Here is an 18,159-nt window from a genome sequence, read left to right as displayed (position 1 = left end):
TTTGATCTTCTGCTCTAGCTAGCTAAATTGTAGTCAGTGGTTAGCTAAGACAAAGAAGAGGGACATAAGAAGTTCATGGATTGGATACAGACAATGTACAAACAATTATCTAGTTTAAGTAAAACAAAATATTTTTGGGATCTACTGCTCTGCTAACTAGCTACTTAAAGTGTAGAGGGACATAAGAAGTTCATGGATTGGACACAGAAGATCACTGATCGCACTGGTGAAGGGTACAGTAGCTGACAGTGTCAGCCATAGATATAGAATTAGAATATAATTTTTTGTCTTGCTGAGTGAAGTCTTCTCTCTTGCTAATTAGCATTTTGAATTTTTGAGAGTAAATTGAGGAGAATATATTGATAAATCTCACCTTGTCCGAGAGAGAATCACATGGTTATCAAAACGTCAGGCCAGGGTAAGCCTACACCAAACACAGACCTTAAATTAAGTAGTTGTAATATCCCAGACGCAAAAATGAAGTGGCAAAATGATTGAAACCATTACTGGGTTTTACCGCTAGGTTTATGGGTATTATGTCGTGTTTACTGTGCAGTACTATGTGGATGATGGCTTCAAGACGAAGTTGGTGAAGAGCAACTGCAGAAACTTCCAATAGGTAGGCGAAAGTCAGAAAAGTGTTATCCCCTTTAATGCAATACACTTTGAAAGGCGTTGAATGATGGTCACCGACTTGACAAAAGTGATCCGCTCGAAAGTGCCCAATGTAATGTGTAAACGATGTGGAATTGGAGCAAACTGGAGTGGGCGAGTCATCTAGAGGTACGACAACACAATTAAACAAATATGGATAGAGATTACGCCTGTGTAGATGTGTGTTATATATTTGCAATTTTCCTTTGAAGCTAAACACCTGTTCTAAGAGGTAGCGTGGCCTTGCGATCTAAGGCGCTGGATTTAGGCTACAGTCTCTTCGGGGGAATGGGTTTGAATCCCACCACTGCCAAATATTTTTCTTGATCTGTGACAGAATCAGTCTGTTGGTTTCCATTGTCTGGATGTACACGTTTGCATGTGTGAATTCAAAATAAGTGGGACACTTTTTGCATTTCCGTCTTCTGTAACTTCTTTCGACATCTATCCAACATATTAGCCCAACGCATGATACATTTCTGGAATCCTCAAGAGGGTTCCTAATCACAGACAAAAAACGCACTGCCCTATCCCATCTGGACAAGAGGATTACCTATGTAAAAATGCTGTTTGTTGACTGTAGCTCAGCATTCAACACCATAGTACCCTCCAAGCTCATCATTAAGCTTGAGGCCCTGGGTCTGAACCCCGCCCTGTGCAAGTGGGTCCTGGACTTCCTGACGGGCTGCACCCAGGTGGTAAAGGTAGGAAACAACACCTCAACTTCGCTAATCCTCAAAGACCCACAAAGACTTCAGGACACAGCAGAGGGAGCACCCCCCTATCCACATCGACGGGACAGCAGTGGAGAAGGTAGAACGCTTCAAGTTCCTCGGCATACACATCACTGACAATCTGAAATGGTCCACCCATACAGACAGTGTGGTGAAGAAGGCGCAACAGCACCTCTTCAACCTCAGGAGGCTGATGAAATTTGACTTGGCACCTAAAACCCTAACAAACTTTTGCAGATGCACAATTGAGAGCATCATGTCAGACTGATGTCTTGAGATGATGCTTCAATATATCCACATAATTTTCCTGCCTCATGATGCCATCTATTTTGTGAAGTGCACCAGTCCCTCCTGCATCAAAGCACCCCCACAACATGATGCCGCCACCCCCGTGCTTCAAGGTTGGGATGGTGTTCTTCGGCTTGCAAGCATCCCCCTTTTTCCACCAAACACAACGATGGTCATGATGGCCAAACAGTTCTATTTTTGTTTCATCAGACCAGAGGACATTTCTCCAAAAAGTACAATCTTTGTCCCCATGTGCAGTTGCAAATCGTGGTCTGGCTTTTTTATGGCGGATTTGGAGCAGTGGCTTCTTCCTTGCTAAGCGGCCTTTCAGGTTATGTCGATATAGGACTCGTTTTACTGTGGATATAGATACTTTTGTACCGGTTTCCTTCAGCATCTTCACAAGGTCTTTGCTGTTGTTCTGGGATTGATTTGCACTTTTCGCACCAATGTACGTTCATCTCTAGGAGACAGAACAGGTTTCCTTCCTGCATGGTCCCATGGTGTTTATACTTGCGTACTATTATTTGTACACATGAACATGGTACCTTCAGGCGTTTGGAAATTGCTCCCAAGGATGAACTGAGGTCTTGGCTGATTTCTTTTGATTTTTCCATGATGTCAAGCAAAGAGGCACTGAGTTTGAAGGTTGGCCTTGAAATACATCCACAGGTACACCTCCAATTGACTCAAATTGTGTCAATTAGCCTATCAGAAGCTTCTAAAGCCATGACATCATTTTCTGGAATTTTCCAAGCTGTTTAAAGGCACAGTCAACTTAGTGTATGTAAACTTTTGACCCATTGGAATTGTGATACAGTGAGTTATAAGTGAAATAATCTGTCTGTAAACAATTGTTGGAAAAATTACTTGTGTCATGCACAAAGTAGATGTCTTAACCGACTTGCCAAAACTATAGTTTGTTAACAAGAGATTTGTGGAGTGGTTGAAAACAAGTTTTAATGACTCCAACCTAAGTGTATGTAAACTTCAGACTTCAACTGTATATACTGTATTCTATTCTACTGTATCTTAGTCTACGCCGCTCTGACACTGCTCATCCATATATTAATATATTCTTAATTACATTCCTTTACTTAGATTTGTATGTATTGTGTGTATAGTTGTGAAATTGTTAGATATTACTTGTTAGATATTACTGCACTGTTGGAGCTAGAAACACAAGCATTTCGCTACGCACGCAATAACATCTGCTAAACACGTGCATGTGACCAATAAAATTGGATTTGATTTGCCTAACTGCATGGGGTCTCTAATGTAAACTGGATCTCATTCCTCCATTTGGAAAGCCTATAAGATTGTCCCACTTTAGCTACTCAATGCTGTCCTAATTTAGCTAGCTATGGTTGGTAAAGCGGGACAATTTTTTTTTTTTACTGAATTGAAACATAATATTGCCAACTTTTTTTAATGTGTTTTGATGCACCAGTATAGTATACACATTCACATCAGAATTTGGCAATCTTAATTATTTTTGACAGATTTCCAGCCTTAACATCAAAACAGAAAAAAGCCATGTCACTGATTTTAAGAAATCCCCTTTTATATGCACTTCAATACCGAAGGGACTTTTTGTAGCAGGTTAGGAGAATCTAAGCAGCATGTTAGAAGAATTAACTTAGCAGGTTAGGAGACTGAGGTTAAGGTTAGCAAAAGAGTTACGGTTACGGAAAATACTCTCCTAACCTGCTACTAAAATCACTTTGTATGGAAATTATGTGAAAAGAGTGTGGGTGCGTTCGAGCAGATCACTTTTGTCAAGTATGGAGATAAAAATTGTCCGATTTGCGCCTACATGTCTACTGCATGAACTTTACAAAAATCATGTGGTCAAAGGTCATGAGGTTTTGACTGCAGTTACTCTTCACCAACAGCTATCGCCTGCATTGTGGGAGTCTCTATTGTCAACCAATCATTGGGGTGCTTTTGTTTGACCCACGCCAACGTGACCAAAGAGATGACTGAAACAGGAACCAATTTTGCAGCGATTCATTCAGTGGAATGAACCTAATATTTAAGTCTCTCCCTCACTAATTGATTGTACAACGTACACACCAGAGGAAGCTGGCGGGATGAGCTATAGGAGGGCGTGCTCATTGTAATGGCTGGAATGGTCTAAAGTTGGTTGTATTAGCCGCGTTCATTTGTTAGTCGGAACTAGGAAACTCTAAAATGTCCGACTGGTTGAATGCAGCACGGTACGTGTATAACTACAACCAGTTAGCATGTCGGAAATGTCAAAGTTTCTAGTTCCGACTAGAATGTGATTGCGACATTAGGCCTACCATTCAAACGCCCTGTCCCCCCCATGATTTTACAATGTGCTCCCTGTTGGGTTTACGCCGAGTTCAGTTGGAACTAGGAAACTCGGAGATGTCCAATTTGTCAACTGGTTGAACATGGCACGTGTATAACTACAACCATTTCTAGCTGAATATCCGGAGTTGTCTATTTCCGACTACTACGTGAACGCGGCATTAGAACAATATTTTTGATTCTCTTGTCAGAACAAGAAATAAACGCATCAGGATTAAGATGTGCCAGTTTATATGATGTCCCACTCTTTCCGAATTCACTCTGCGTTTTCTTTACCATGATTTTTTCTTGCACAACCAATCAGTAGTGTTACCATGTTGTGTTGGTAGGCTTCAAATGTTGCCATTTGGAATGTTCATATTCTATGGGTAGATGGAAAATCGAAATGATCGGGAATAACCTGCGAGTTTCAACGTGAGGCTGGAGTTTCACCCCACCCCCTTTCAAGGAACGCCATTTTGTTGACGTTTCATCCACCTCAAACGAGTCTTCCACCAACAAAATGATAGTAGGCTACTGCGCCCTTTCAACTAATCGCATAGGTTTTCAATTACATAGTTTAATCCCGTTATAATTTATATGGATTTCAAAACTGATCAACCCCTGCTAACACTTGACAGTACATGGACACACTGCCATGTCACAGACGTGCGATGCGGGATCATTGGGACGTCCTTACCCCGCCATTAAAGTTGAAATGTAAAATGGTTAACCTAAGGGTTAAGGTTAGGTAAGGGTTGTACGTAGTGTTAGGGTTGTAGGTAGTGTAAGGTTAGGGTTTCCCACCATTTTCAATAGGTCATATCTAGATGGGACACAGTTTTTGTCAAATTTAAGTCAAACGTAGATTTTTTATTTTATTTTAGCTAACCCTAACCCTTTTCCTAAATGTAACCTAATTTTCCTAACCGGTTACGTTAATTCGCCTAGCCTGCTGCGTAAATTATCCTAAACCGAAAAGACAAAACCCTTTCAACCTGCGGCTCCCTGGATGGCGAATGACGTCATCAAGCCATCTTTGTTCTCCTTACCCAAGCGTCTGTTTATTACTTGTTCATTACAGTAGTGACACAGAGGAGACCAGCGGTAGCTGAGTTATTATACAAATACATTGGCGAGGTGCGGCATAAAATAAGCGCACGAACTGAGAAAAAGTGAACATTTACAACGGGGGCATAAAATCAACTTGGTGGTAAATTTTTATCACTCCCTCCTATTGAAAACGCCAGAAGAGTGAATCGACTGAGGGAGCGAGAGGGAAAAAGAGCGCTGAAGGCAACCCACTCAACAGCCACTTATTAGGCAAATACATTCCAGTCGGACTTGCGTAGCCTGCATTAATAAACCACCATAAGAAATGTGAGTATCACACTGTTGCCTCTGTGTGACGTTTATTTTCTTTGTGTGCCTGTTGTTATGTCTAGGCATATGTGTATTTATTTATCCGTGGTCGGTGGGTAGCAGAATGCAAGCCTATTTGTTGTTCAGAAATGATTTTCGAAAGGAAATTAAATGAACCATTGTCTCCAAGGCATATAGGCCTATTGCATTTTAATCGTGCGTCAGGGTTAAAGAACCCTATAATTACAGGATAATTGTGTTGATATACTGTTGGATGTTTATTTATGAACATTTACTGACAATACACATAGGCTAAATAGCATCCAACATTCGCCTATAGTCTATTCCATAGGCGTCGAATAACGGTTAGGCGACTCTTTGGTGGTTGGCCCCTGTTGTCAGCCACATTTCTTAACGAAATATTCAGTCATGTTGGCTAGTTATGATGAGTTGGTTATATTTATTCAAATTTAAAATATATATGTTCTTATCATTGAAATTGGACACGCACGCCTTTTCTCCGGATTTGACTGGTTTGATTTGAATGGGTTGACGTCCGTGTATTCGCCTGAATATCCATTTGAAAATTGAAATTGGAATTGAAAGTAGAAACCTACAAATATTTAATTTGCTTATTTGAAAGTATGCATTGGTTTCTGCCACAGATGAGTGAATAGGCCTACGGCTAAATATACACGTATCATAGGCTAAGCAACTTGGACCTAATAACACATTTTCTTCCCTTCAACATGTTGAACATCTTATTAGAGAAGCAACAAATCCATATTATCTTGGATGTAATGGATGTAGTAGGGTAGACTATTATTAGCCATATTGTGGGCTACGTGATATTGCTAACCGACTGTGGGGGTGGGGGTAACTGACGCTCATATCTGTCGATGGTCAAGCAAGGACGGGCAATTAAATGTAGCCTATTTAATTTGATGATTCAAGGGTACACCGGGGATGTGGCTGTTTCCGCTCCTTTTCTTGAAAAGCTATACCATGTTCCGTCGTCTGAGGTTGTTTTTGTTTAGCGACTGCTAGGCTACAGGAGGCAGGTGTTTCACTGCCAGGGAAGATGGCCGTGGCATTCTTTTCTCTGTCGATTCGTGCATACAAACAAGCTGCTGAAACAGACAGCATCTCATTGAGGCCAGGCAACAAATGTTAGCGTTACATCGTCAACATGCTGTTGATAAACGGATGTAGCCATATACATTTGTATCCTATTTCTCACTGTAATGCCCGCGATAAACTGGCGGTGTCATTGATTTCAGACGAAATTGAGGACCACTCTCACAACAAATATGAAACCTTCTTTAATAAAATAAAAAGCTAACTGCATTAGGGAAATTTTGGGAACCACGCAAAGCCGGTGCCAGCACTGGACAGCGCTGCCTGTCGCTGTCTTCCCCAACAGTGCTGAAACAGACTTGCAGACTAGAGTCCACTGTTTTGTGGCTATGGTGTGTATGCGCGCTGTCTCGTGCGTGAGAGACGATTTGTAAATGCTTCATCAGAATGTTTATGGCAATCGGCCATATACAGCCCAATAAAGCAGGGAAGAAAGACGTGATTAATGTTGTCGCCTATTAATAACAAAAGGCCGATCGTGGTGTCTGTATAATAAGTAAGAAGAGCATGCGAGCTGCTTTCAAAGGGAATAAGACCATTTTACTGACCAATGTCTTGACAAGGGACATTTTTTTTCCACCCTGTTGGTGGAGGACGTTGCGAATGTGAAGTAGGCCTTGCCCTGGGTTCCCCCCAGACTGCTGTCGACACTCCATTACTCTTATTTGAAAGCCTACACAATCCATTTCGTCGTGCCCTTTGAATATGTTCCCCGTCACTGTGCACACACACACAATCCGCCCTCTTCTTTTATCTGAGGCCCCGAGAAAACAATCTGGGGAATGATGTACAACACACAATAGGGGAGTTGCCAATAACGTCCTCGTCCATCGTTCATCTCGCGTTTGCTCGCTGCACAATGACGATGGCCTATTCCGCAGGGAAGGTGAAAGAGTCTGGGTAGGATTTGGCCTCTAAAAATGTAATTGTTGTAATCGACATGAGAAAGAACACTACCGTCCTAAACATCAACATAATGGAGGCTCCCAGTAGAACACACACGATTTGGGTAGCATAATGATTCATGTGGCAAGATGACTCAACCCATCAAATTTGTGTTTCCAGACAGCGCTTGCTTTGGACTGACAAATGCAAATGAAAACGTGAGTGTACAGAAGGATTTGTAGCCACATGGGGATTAGCTCTGTTTGTCACGGCCTGTGACCTTTATACAGAGTTTTGTCTCACTCTGCTGGAGGAAGTGGGTCACTACAGGCAGAAGGCAACCTCAAGATGTAGTTGAGAAACGAGATTGAAAGCGGTTCATGGTCGATGCTGTGCATTATTTACAACCCACTTATCCTTAAGTTGTGAACCTATGATAGTACTATAATGAAAAGGCTACAGACACTTAAAATGAAATACCAAGTTAAGCTTGAAACTCACTCTCACATACAGTATGTAGGCTAAAGATATGATGAACACTAGTACATCACTAAAGCCTGAATCCATTTATAGTACGTGAACTATAAATGGGGGTGCAGTTACAGTTACATGACTATTGCTCTACATGGGTGCTAGAAATACTGGAGGGACACAATACACTCCATTACCACACGAAGACACAAAAGGATTTCTCCTCATTGATATACGTCTGTTACTCCATGGTCCACGCAGTGAGTTGCTAACACAGCTCAGCTCCATGGTCCACACAGTGAGTTGCTAACACAGCTCAGCTCCATGGTCCACACAGTGAGTTGCTAACATAGCTCAGCTCCATGGTCCACGCAGTGAGTTGCTAACACAGCTCAGCTCCATGGTCCACACAGTGAGTTGCTAACACAGCTCAGCTCCATGGTCCACACAGTGAGTTGCTAACATAGCTCAGCTCCATGGTCCACACAGTGAGTTGCTAACATAGCTCAGCTCCATGGTCCACACAGTGAGTTGCTAACACAGCTCAACTCCATGGTCCACACAGTGAGTTGCTAACATAGCTCAGCTCCATGGTCCACACAGTGAGTTGCTAACACAGCTCAGCTCCATGGTCCACATAGTGAGTTGCTAACACAGCTCAGCTCCGTGGTCCACACAGTGAGTTGCTAACATAGCTCAGCTCCATGGTCCACACAGTGAGTTGCTAACACAGCTCAGCTCCGTGGTCCACACAGTGAGTTACTAACACAGCTCAGCTCCATGGTCCACACAGTGAGTTGCTAACACAGCTCAGCTCCATGGTCCACACAGTGAGTTACTAACACAGCTCAGCTCCATGGTCCACACAGTGAGTTACTAACACAGCTCAGCTCCATGGTCCACACAGTGAGTTACTAACACAAATTCAGCAGGACTATCAGAGCAATGAGGGCATGCAAAGGAAGGACTACCCGGCATACTTTCCAGTAGAAAAAGGACTATCCGGTAGGCTTTCCAGTAGAAAAAGGACTACCCGGTAGGCTTTCCAGTAGAAAAAGGACTACCCGGTAGGCTTTCCAGTAGAAAAAGGACTACCCAGTCGGCTTTCCAGTGGAAAAAGGACTACCCGGTAGGCTTTCCAGTGGAAAAAGGACTGCCCGGTAGGCTTTCCAGTGGAAAAAGGACTGCCCGGTAGGCTTTCCAGTAGAAAAAGGACTACCCAGTCGGCTTTCCAGTAGAAAAAGGACTACCCGGTAGTCTTTCCAGTAGAAAAAGGACTACCCGGTAGGCTTTCCAGTGCCTTTACATACACTGCTCAAAAAAATAAAGGGAACACTTAAACAACACAATGTAACTCCAAGTCAATCACACTTCTGTGAAATCAAACTGTCCACTTAGGAAGCAACACTGATTGACAATAAATTTCACATGCTGTTGTGTAAATGGAATAGACAACAGGTGGAAATTATAGGCAATTAGCAAGACACCCCCAATAAAGGAGTGGTTCTGCAGGTGGTGACCACAGACCACTTCTCAGTTCCTATGCTTCCTGGCTGATGTTTTGGTCACTTTTGAATGCTTGCGGTGCTTTCACTCTAGTGGTAGCATGAGACGGAGTCTACAACCCACACAAGTGGCTCAGGTAGTGCAACTCATCCAGGATGGCACATCAATGCGAGCTGTGGCAAGAAGGTTTGCTGTGTCTGTCAGCGTAGTGTCCAGAGCATGGAGGCGCTACCAGGAGACAGGCCAGTACATCAGGAGACGTGGAGGAGGCCGTAGGAGGGCAACAACCCAGCAGCAGGACCACTACCTCCACCTTTGTGCAAGAAGGAGCAGAAGAAGCACTGCCAGAGCCCTGCAAAATGACCTCCAGCAGGCCACAAATGTGCATGTGTCTGCTCAAACGGTCAGAAACAGACTCCATGAGGGTGGTATGAGGGCCCGACGTCCACAGGTGGGGGTTGTGCTTACAGCCCAACACCGTGCAGGACGTTTGGCATTTGCCAGAGAACACCAAGAGTGGCAAATTCGCCACTGTGCTCTTCACAGATGAAAGCAGGTTCACACTGAGCACATGTGACAGACGTGACAGTCTGGAGACGCCGTGGAGAACGTTCTGCTGCCTGCAACATCCTCCAGCATGACCGGTTTGGCGGTGGGTCAGGCATGGTGTGGGGTGGCATTTCTTTGGGGGGGCCGCACAGCCCTCCATGGGCTCGCCAGAGGTAGCCTGACTGCCATTAGTTACCGAGATGAGATCCTCAGACCCCTTGCGAGACCATATGCTGGTGCGGTTGGCCCTGGGTTCCTCCTAATGCAAGACAATGCTAGACCTCATGTGGCTGGAGTGTGTCAGCAGTTCCTGCAAGAGGAAGGCATTGATGCTATGGACTGGGCCGCCCGTTCCCCAGACCTGAATCCAATTGAGCACATCTGGGACATCATGTCTCGCTCCATCCACCAACGCCACGTTGCACCACAGACTGTCCAGGAGTTGGCGGATGCTTTAGTCCAGGTCTGGGAGGAGATCCCTCAGGAGACCATCCGCCACCTCCTCAGGAGCATGCCCAGGCGTTGTAGGGAGGTCATACAGGCACGTGGAGGCCACACACACTACTGAGCCTCATTCTGACTTGTTTTAAGGACATTACATCAAAGTTGGATCAGCCTGTAGTGTGGTTTTCCACTTTAATTTTGAGTGTGACTCCAAATCCAGACCTCCATGGGTTGATAAATTTGATTTCCTTTGATAATTTTTGTGTGATTTTGTTGTCAGCACATTCAACTATGTAAAGAAAAAAGTATTTAATAAGAATAGTTCATTCATTCAGATGTAGGATGTGTTATTTTAGTGTTCCCTTTATTTTTTTGAGCAGTGTATTTTCAACAACTAGTCCTAATGGTAGATTAATCTAGCCTATAGTCAAGGTTTAGAAAAAAGAACAAATGCATTGAGATCGTAATGAAAATAAAGATACCACATTCAGATAGTTTGATGAGAAAGAATGAGTTACTGTACTCAGTTGTAGATGGTCAAAATAGATGGTCAGAATAGATTGATAGGACCAGACATGTAGTAATTGCTTCAGGACTTTTGATTGTCGTCCATTAGTTTCCCCTTAGCACAGCCCTAACAATGCCCAGCTGAGGGTTGTAGGATAGGATGTTGTCTGTCAGATAGTATATGCAGAATATATGGGTTGTGGTCATCTTGACGTTTTCTTGAGGAGGATGCAGTTAGGACAGATAGCTTTTTTTGTATTTTTCTTGTCTTGTAAAACATTTTATTTTTGGCATTATTTAGAGCATCATTTATCAATTTATTCAGCTTTTTATTCAGCTTTCAGATGTGATGCCTTATTGGGTCATAGAATGTGATGGTTTGAATTCATTCAGAACAGCTTTGAATGTGCTTTAGTAGTGTGTGTTATGGATACAGTTGGAAAGGGCCGGAAGCAAAGCGGATACGCATAATTGTATTTCATGCTTGGTGTATCCTTTTATTCTGGCCCTTTTAATTCAGTATTTGTAAACCATTCAGTCTGTTGTTGAGGCTCATTAAAGAGAGATATTCTGCCTCCTTTTCCAATCATTCAGTTATCATGAAGCTGTTGACTTGATCCAAACCTATAACGTTGAGATTCTACCTCCGTGAGTACTGTGACGGTGGATAATTCCAATCAGCCATGATTTGATCGTAACTTGTCTTTACTTTTATGTACCAAAGGGACAGGTTGGCCTATTTAGTAGATGCGTGCATTACTACATGGTCATTCATACGTCATTGAAGGTGAATAAACTGACGAGTTGTGTTTGATTGACAGGTCTGCCCCAGCTGCCGCCGGCGCCCCCGCAGATGGAGCGGCGCCCCCTCCAAACCTCACCAGCAACCGCCGCCTGCAACAGACACAGGCTCAGGTGGATGAGGTGAGGAACATGCAGACACATTCACCTTGCATTACACACATACTGACCCACAGAAATATCAGAACCTTCTTCACACGTTGTGAATAGTCACAAGCCAACATGGACTGGATGAATGCATGTCCAACACACTTAGGTCAACAATCAATACATTGTGTAAATATACTGTGGAGATAACACACAGCCACTCAGTCTGAGTTGATTGAGGGATTTACCCTGTCCCTGTTTTCGGCCTGTGTGTCTGCCCTCCCCAGGTGGTGGATATCATGCGTGTAAACGTGGATAAGGTTCTGGAGCGTGATCAGAAACTGTCAGAGCTGGATGATCGGGCCGATGCCTTGCAGGCTGGAGCCTCACAGTTCGAGACCAGTGCTGCAAAACTCAAGAACAAGTACTGGTGGAAGAACGCCAAGGTAAGGGCTACATTGAGATAGATAAAGATGTACTTTGGTCCACATTTATTCATGATAATAGTAATTTCCTTTGAGGCTTTCAAGACGAATGTTAGCACATAAATTATAGCTCATGATTTACTGCATGTCCCATCCCCCCTGTTTTACTACCTCTCCATGTCCAACTTAATTTTGCTGGACACCAGGAGGAGTAGCAATGCTGGACACTTGGCAGCAGCCAATGGGGTTCCATAATACATAAAAAAATACAAAACTCTGCTTCCTCTAGATGATGATTATCCTGGGGCTGATATGTGCGATTGTCCTCATCGTCATCATCGGTAAGGGTCACACCCACACTCTCCCTGCCGCGGCAGTTTGAATTAAGATATACTCTGTGCTTCGGTATTAGTCTTTTTTCTCACCATCCCTTTCTCTCTCTCTCTCTTTCTCTCTCTCTGTTTTTCTCTCTCTCTAGTCTACTTCAGCACCTAAGATGAGTGGCTCCTACCCCAGTCTGCACTCGAGACTGCCCGCTTCCTTGCAACAGAAAACCCTTCAAATCAACAACAAAAATTATCCACTGATGATGAATTAATTAAATTGCTCCCCAAATAGTCTCAATATGACCCTGCCCAGAACCCCCTGAACCCTCTCAGCCCCCGCTTCCACCGCCTCACCTCTGGACCCCTGTCAATATTCGTCCTGTGAGTCTGTGGCACTGCCTTCTTTGTAAATACTTCCTGCTTTTCTAATCCGTCATTCATACTCAGAACCCAATACTTGTTGTGATTGTTACCGATGACAACGACAGAAAAGAAAATGATGACCCTGGCGATAATTGTTATATACCAGATATGAAATATATATATAGTTCTTTGTAGAATTTTATTCTGATATAATGTTTTTGTAGGTTGTGTGTGGGTGTGCGTTTTGTATTTTTTAATTTTTGTATTAATTTTACTTATGCTTCAGATTTGAACTACTGCCTATTAATCAGAGTGTGTATATCTTGCACGTTCTCTCTCACTGTCTCTGCCTGTCTCTGGCTTTCTCTGTCTTGCTCTGTCTCCCACAGAGTATAGGTGCATCTTTGCACAGTGGAGTTAGTCTCCTTTAACCGAGGTACTTAATCAATATTCCCATCCTGTTCTCCATCTTTTGCTTCTCTCTCTCTTTTTCTCTTTCTCTCTCCTACACCCTTTAGCCATACTGTCTCTTGAGAATCCTTTCATCCTTCTCTTTCTTTCTGTCTCTCTGCCTGTTTCTCTTTTCCCAATCATGTACTTTCTCTCTATTAACTGCCAATGGAATTGGACCAATGTCTGTAGATGTTTTTTATTTTACTTATTTAGTGTCTTATTTCGAGAACATTCCTCCATTGCTGTCTAGTAAAAATGCTGTCAGTGTAGCACATGTATGTGTAAGTATCTTTAAAAAAAAATATATGAAGTGACCATAATTATTATCGCCGATATCAATCTAACAAGCCAGAGTTGGAAAAATAACAATATTGATATAAAAAAATGAGGGCTTGCTATTTTTTGTTTGGTGGATCAGGATTTTAACCTGTTTCATTTTTTCATTTCAGCAACATAACATTGCATAAAGTTGCTGTGACAATACACCAATCCTACAGAGATGTCATTACTAACAAATACCTAAAAAGGATACTTACACTAAGGGATCAAAAATGCGGACACAGTAAAGCCTTAGTCTCTGATCAAAACTTATCACATTGATGATTTTTACGGTCAAAATATTCCCATACACTCTTTATTTTGTGTAGGGGGAGAGGCTGACTGAAAAGGGGGAGGCCGTGTGAAATGCACAAAGAACCTTGTTTTTGATGGCGCTGTCTGGCTGGTCAACAGCATGACCGGCCGAGAGAGAACCTCATGCAGCAAAACCTCACCTATTGATGAGCACATACACAGACAACTCAGCCTTATTTGAAAGTGAAGGTACCAGTATAAAGATGTATGAAGCAACTGGCATGGACATACAGTAGTAGAAAATTATGATCTAGAGAAAGGGACTAACTTGGCCCGTGGGGGCCAGCTTCGTTGACGGATTAAGAGTTGCTGTAAACCTTAAGTGAACTTTCCAAGAAACGTCATGAAAAGCAGTCATAGTATACACACAAGCTAGAGTGAGCGTTTGCTAGTGCACTGGTTCTCTCTCTATCTTTCTTACATTTTCTCCCTAGTTACTGCCTTTTTCTTTTTTAAACATAGTAATAGTGTATATTTTATATAGTATATTTGTGTGTTTTGTTTGAAGCAGATAGGTAAAGAGGAGACTGAACTTAATCAGGGCTTCACTAACTGCTATGAGCAGTGAGCTCCTCTCTACCTCTGTGTGTTGTGTCTATACGTGTCTTTTTGAGGTTCAGCTCTATAAGTTAAACACTGCCAAGCAACTAGGGAGAAGCTTTTATTTTCTGCCATTTTCTCATTGGTGCCCTTACTGATTTGTTCTTAGTGGATTGCTCTTGCATGGTCACCTCTTGTCCCATGCCCCTGTATAGGCCTTCCTGTTTCTAGTGCTATCTGTTTCTAGCATAGGAGGTTGGTGGCACCTTAATTAGGGAGGACGGGCTCGTGGTAATGCCTGGAGTGGAATGATTGGAACGGTATCAAGTACATCAAACACATGGTTTGATGCCATACCATTCGCACCGTTCCAGACATTATTATTATGAGCCGTCCTCCCCTCAGCAGCTTCCGCTGGTTTCTAGTGCTATCTATCTGCCAGCTCTGTTAGTCTACTTTATGAGTAATAGCAGAAAGACTACTGGACCTGTGGATAATACAGTTGTTCCCATAGGTTAGGCCACCTTAACATGACCTCTTGACCTCTGTCCCACCATTCCCACCTATTTCTCCTCATTGATTCAGGATCCTACACTGGGTGTGTGTTGTTGAAGCTCTGCCCGTTCTGGGAATATCCCTAGTTTATCCTGACAGATTTGGCCGCTTAGGCATCAGCGGTGAGGGCAAGCTGTTTCCATGACAACTAAATTAGATGAGCAGAGTGAGGAGGTAAACAGATCAGCCCACTGACTGTCTTTCAGACTGGTAAGATTTTCCATATTTGTGCTCAAGGAATATTCCTATGCTAGATGTACACTGGCAGAGCCCCCCCCAACCACTCATAATATGTTACAAATAACACACACATATATTTCCTTTCTCTTTCTCTTTCAATTGTTATCTCCCTCTCTTTCACTATCTCTATTAGACACATGTAAAATGAAATGGCCTTAGCACATTATCTCCCAGCAAAGCATATCTCCCAGCCCTACCCTTCCTCTTTATTCTACCTAACTAGAGCAAAACTAATTCAGAGGAAAATTACCAAAGACCAGATGTTCTTGCTTATGCTGCCCACTGTTATCAAAAACAAGTAGAGGGACACAACATATTTTACCCGAGTCTCTTTAACAGCAATCCTACTCCCCTGTTTTTGAAAGCTTACCCTTAACCCAAAATACCTAAAGTCACATGACCGTTTAACTCTTTCAGATCTTATTCAATAGCTCATGTTGGCAAATAGATGGTGACATAATGTGCTATTTGAAGATATGCAAGAGAAACAAAACCTACAAAAAGACGTGCTTCAGCCCCCTTCCATAAGACTACTTTAATCTGTATCGAGTCTTTAGACACATGCTCCTATACCTAATAATAGCACAACTCCTCTCTTTGTGTGTGTCGCTGTCGTGCTGACAACAATTTAAAGATGAAATAAAATATTAACTTTATCTATAGCTGTTAAACAAAACAAACAAAACATGCATAAAAAAAGTCTGTATTGTCTGGTGTTGTAGTGTGGGGGTGTATTTGGGGGAAGGGGGGGTCCTATTTCTTCAGGTCAGAGATTAGAACAGTTCATCAAAATCTATCTGGGTGAGGTCAAGAAGCTACATCAAAGTTGTATAAAAATTGGAATAGCAAATAATTAGAATTTATTTTGAAGGTGACAAAAAAAAGAGTGCCACCTTCGAGTTATTATCATCTCATGACACCATTGGTCAGGGTAGGACTCCTGTGCTGTTCACAAATCCAAGGGTTGTCCTTAAAGTGCTCAGCAAATTTAGATTAAAAAAATAGACAAATTGATGTTATGTGAGTGCTCATTTTCTGTTGCTTTTTTTGTTCGCAAGGATGGGTGTGCGCAACTTTTAATGTCCTGCCACTTTTTTATGTTGTATTCTGGGTGTATTTTGGGGGGCTAGGATATGATGTAGTGGAGAATATTGTGTTATTGCTAACACTAAGAGGTGTTCAGTGACTTCAACATAGGAGGGAACCTTTTGAGGTACTGATCCTTCACAGGTCGGCTATAAAATCACAATGCTCTCACCAATACACATGACATTTATTTTTATTTTTGGACCAAATGTTTCCTTTGTATTTTGCATAAAGTTAGTAATAACTTTGGTATGATGTCATTGGCTTAGGTTGTGTGTACATTGGAAGAGGAGGAAAGATTAAATAAAGACATGTTCTCTATGTTAATTGTATCAACCAAGTCAAGAAAAAGGGATGTTACTGGAAAAACAAATGGTATTTTTAATCCAGTCTTATCAAATGTCCAGAAGGCTTAGAATGGTGTACAATTCAAGACAGAGTCCTCTGTTGTTACAATGTTTATATTTTGTTTGAACTTCATTTTGGGGAGGGAATATTATTTTGTTCTTTTGAGACTGGTGTTGGGGAGGTTACAGTCCACATTACCTCTGTTTGCCTGGCCTTTCAGGAGGGAATAGACTGGGGGATCATGGGTAATGTGTTCGGTTCAGTCTGTTTTATTTTATTTATTGATTTATTTATTTTGTTTTTGTTTTGAATGGGATTGGATATTAAAAACAAGGTGGATTAAAATGTACCACAGGATACCAATTGAAAACCAGAAGTACATAAAAAAACAATTGTAGTGTAAATCGATCAATGTCTTGTTATATTGATGAACATCATGGAAATATATATATATTGGAAAAACAATCATTCTGATGACCTGTGTTTATTGTTCCCAGTGTGTGTGTGCGTGTTTAAAAACAATGATGACATTAAATAAAATCTATGCTAAAATGGGTCCAAATATAATTGAACTGTGTTGCAAACCAAAATATTTTGTTTGACTACACATGTCACCAAGACAGGATGGTATATCTCACTTGAACTTAAGCTGGAAATAGATGAAGCACACACCAAAAATGTGAAATATCTACAATGTAAGTTGTCCTCACCAACTTCTATTTTGCAGATACCCAGGTATCTCATAGCCTTCGTGGAATGTATGAATCACACACAATCGCTCACCTATTTAGGGCCTCATCATCCTGGAGAGAAGATGTGGAACATACAATTATATTTAGGCTAGATAGGGTTACTAGGGAAGAGTGCCCATCCACGTTAGTCAACATGACATTTATTGAGTGTTCAGATCACCAGAAATGTGAATCCAGTCCAAAAAGAATCAGGGCATGAACCAAAAGACCAAGGCAAAAGAAAGCAGTGTGGTCAGTACACTCAGACAAAGTTGGATGTAATTGGACTGGGCAACACATTCATAGAAGTATTATAACACAGATGTATACACTTTTGCCATAGGAAACATAGGGTTTAATCAACATTTCATTGGTTTGCCATGAGTGTTGAGGTATATATCCCCTCACAATGTCTAGAGAGTTTACTTCATGAATTTCTGAATGCATGTCACCCCATGTGTTACTCCATATGGTCAGCCCCCATAGTCGAACTACACAACACATGTTGATGGTGTTACCGCTCAAGAGAGGTTAGATGAGAGGACACTTTAATGTCCCAAAGGGAAATTTAAACAATATAAAGAATGAAGGTATCATAAGGATCTAGGAACAATTACAATCGAAAAACAATTCTAGGGAATGGAACTGACTGACAATGTAGGCCTTTTGATTTAATTATGGTTTTAGGGTAGAATTATGTCTGTAGGGTAGAATTATG

The 18,159-nt window shown here is 42.0% G+C and overlaps 1 protein-coding gene across 1 annotated transcript; it reads left to right on the top strand.

The window, feature by feature from the left end:
* Positions 1 to 5,032: 5,032 nt before the first annotated feature.
* LOC129868867 (vesicle-associated membrane protein 2) lies at positions 5,033 to 17,266 on the top strand. Its single transcript, XM_055943189.1, has 5 exons — positions 5,033 to 5,372; positions 11,675 to 11,777; positions 12,029 to 12,187; positions 12,456 to 12,507; positions 12,645 to 17,266. Coding segments are annotated over exons 1-5 (333 nt in total). The 5' UTR covers positions 5,033 to 5,370; the 3' UTR covers positions 12,662 to 17,266.
* The last annotated feature ends 893 nt before the right edge of the window (positions 17,267 to 18,159 follow it).

Source organism: Salvelinus fontinalis, chromosome 13 (assembly GCF_029448725.1).
Source record: "Salvelinus fontinalis isolate EN_2023a chromosome 13, ASM2944872v1, whole genome shotgun sequence".
In the NCBI taxonomy this organism is placed as follows: Eukaryota; Metazoa; Chordata; class Actinopteri; order Salmoniformes; family Salmonidae; genus Salvelinus; species Salvelinus fontinalis.
The sequence above is the reverse complement of the archived record's forward strand: the minus strand, read 5'-3'. Positions and strand labels throughout refer to the sequence as shown.

Bases quoted from the DNA above. Each gene is read 5' to 3' on its own strand.
- LOC129868867 (XM_055943189.1), top strand. The intron at 11,778-12,028 runs GTGAGGAACATG...TGCCCTCCCCAG, and splicing joins CACAGGCTCAGGTGGATGAG to GTGGTGGATATCATGCGTGT. The intron at 12,188-12,455 runs GTAAGGGCTACA...TGCTTCCTCTAG, and splicing joins ACTGGTGGAAGAACGCCAAG to ATGATGATTATCCTGGGGCT.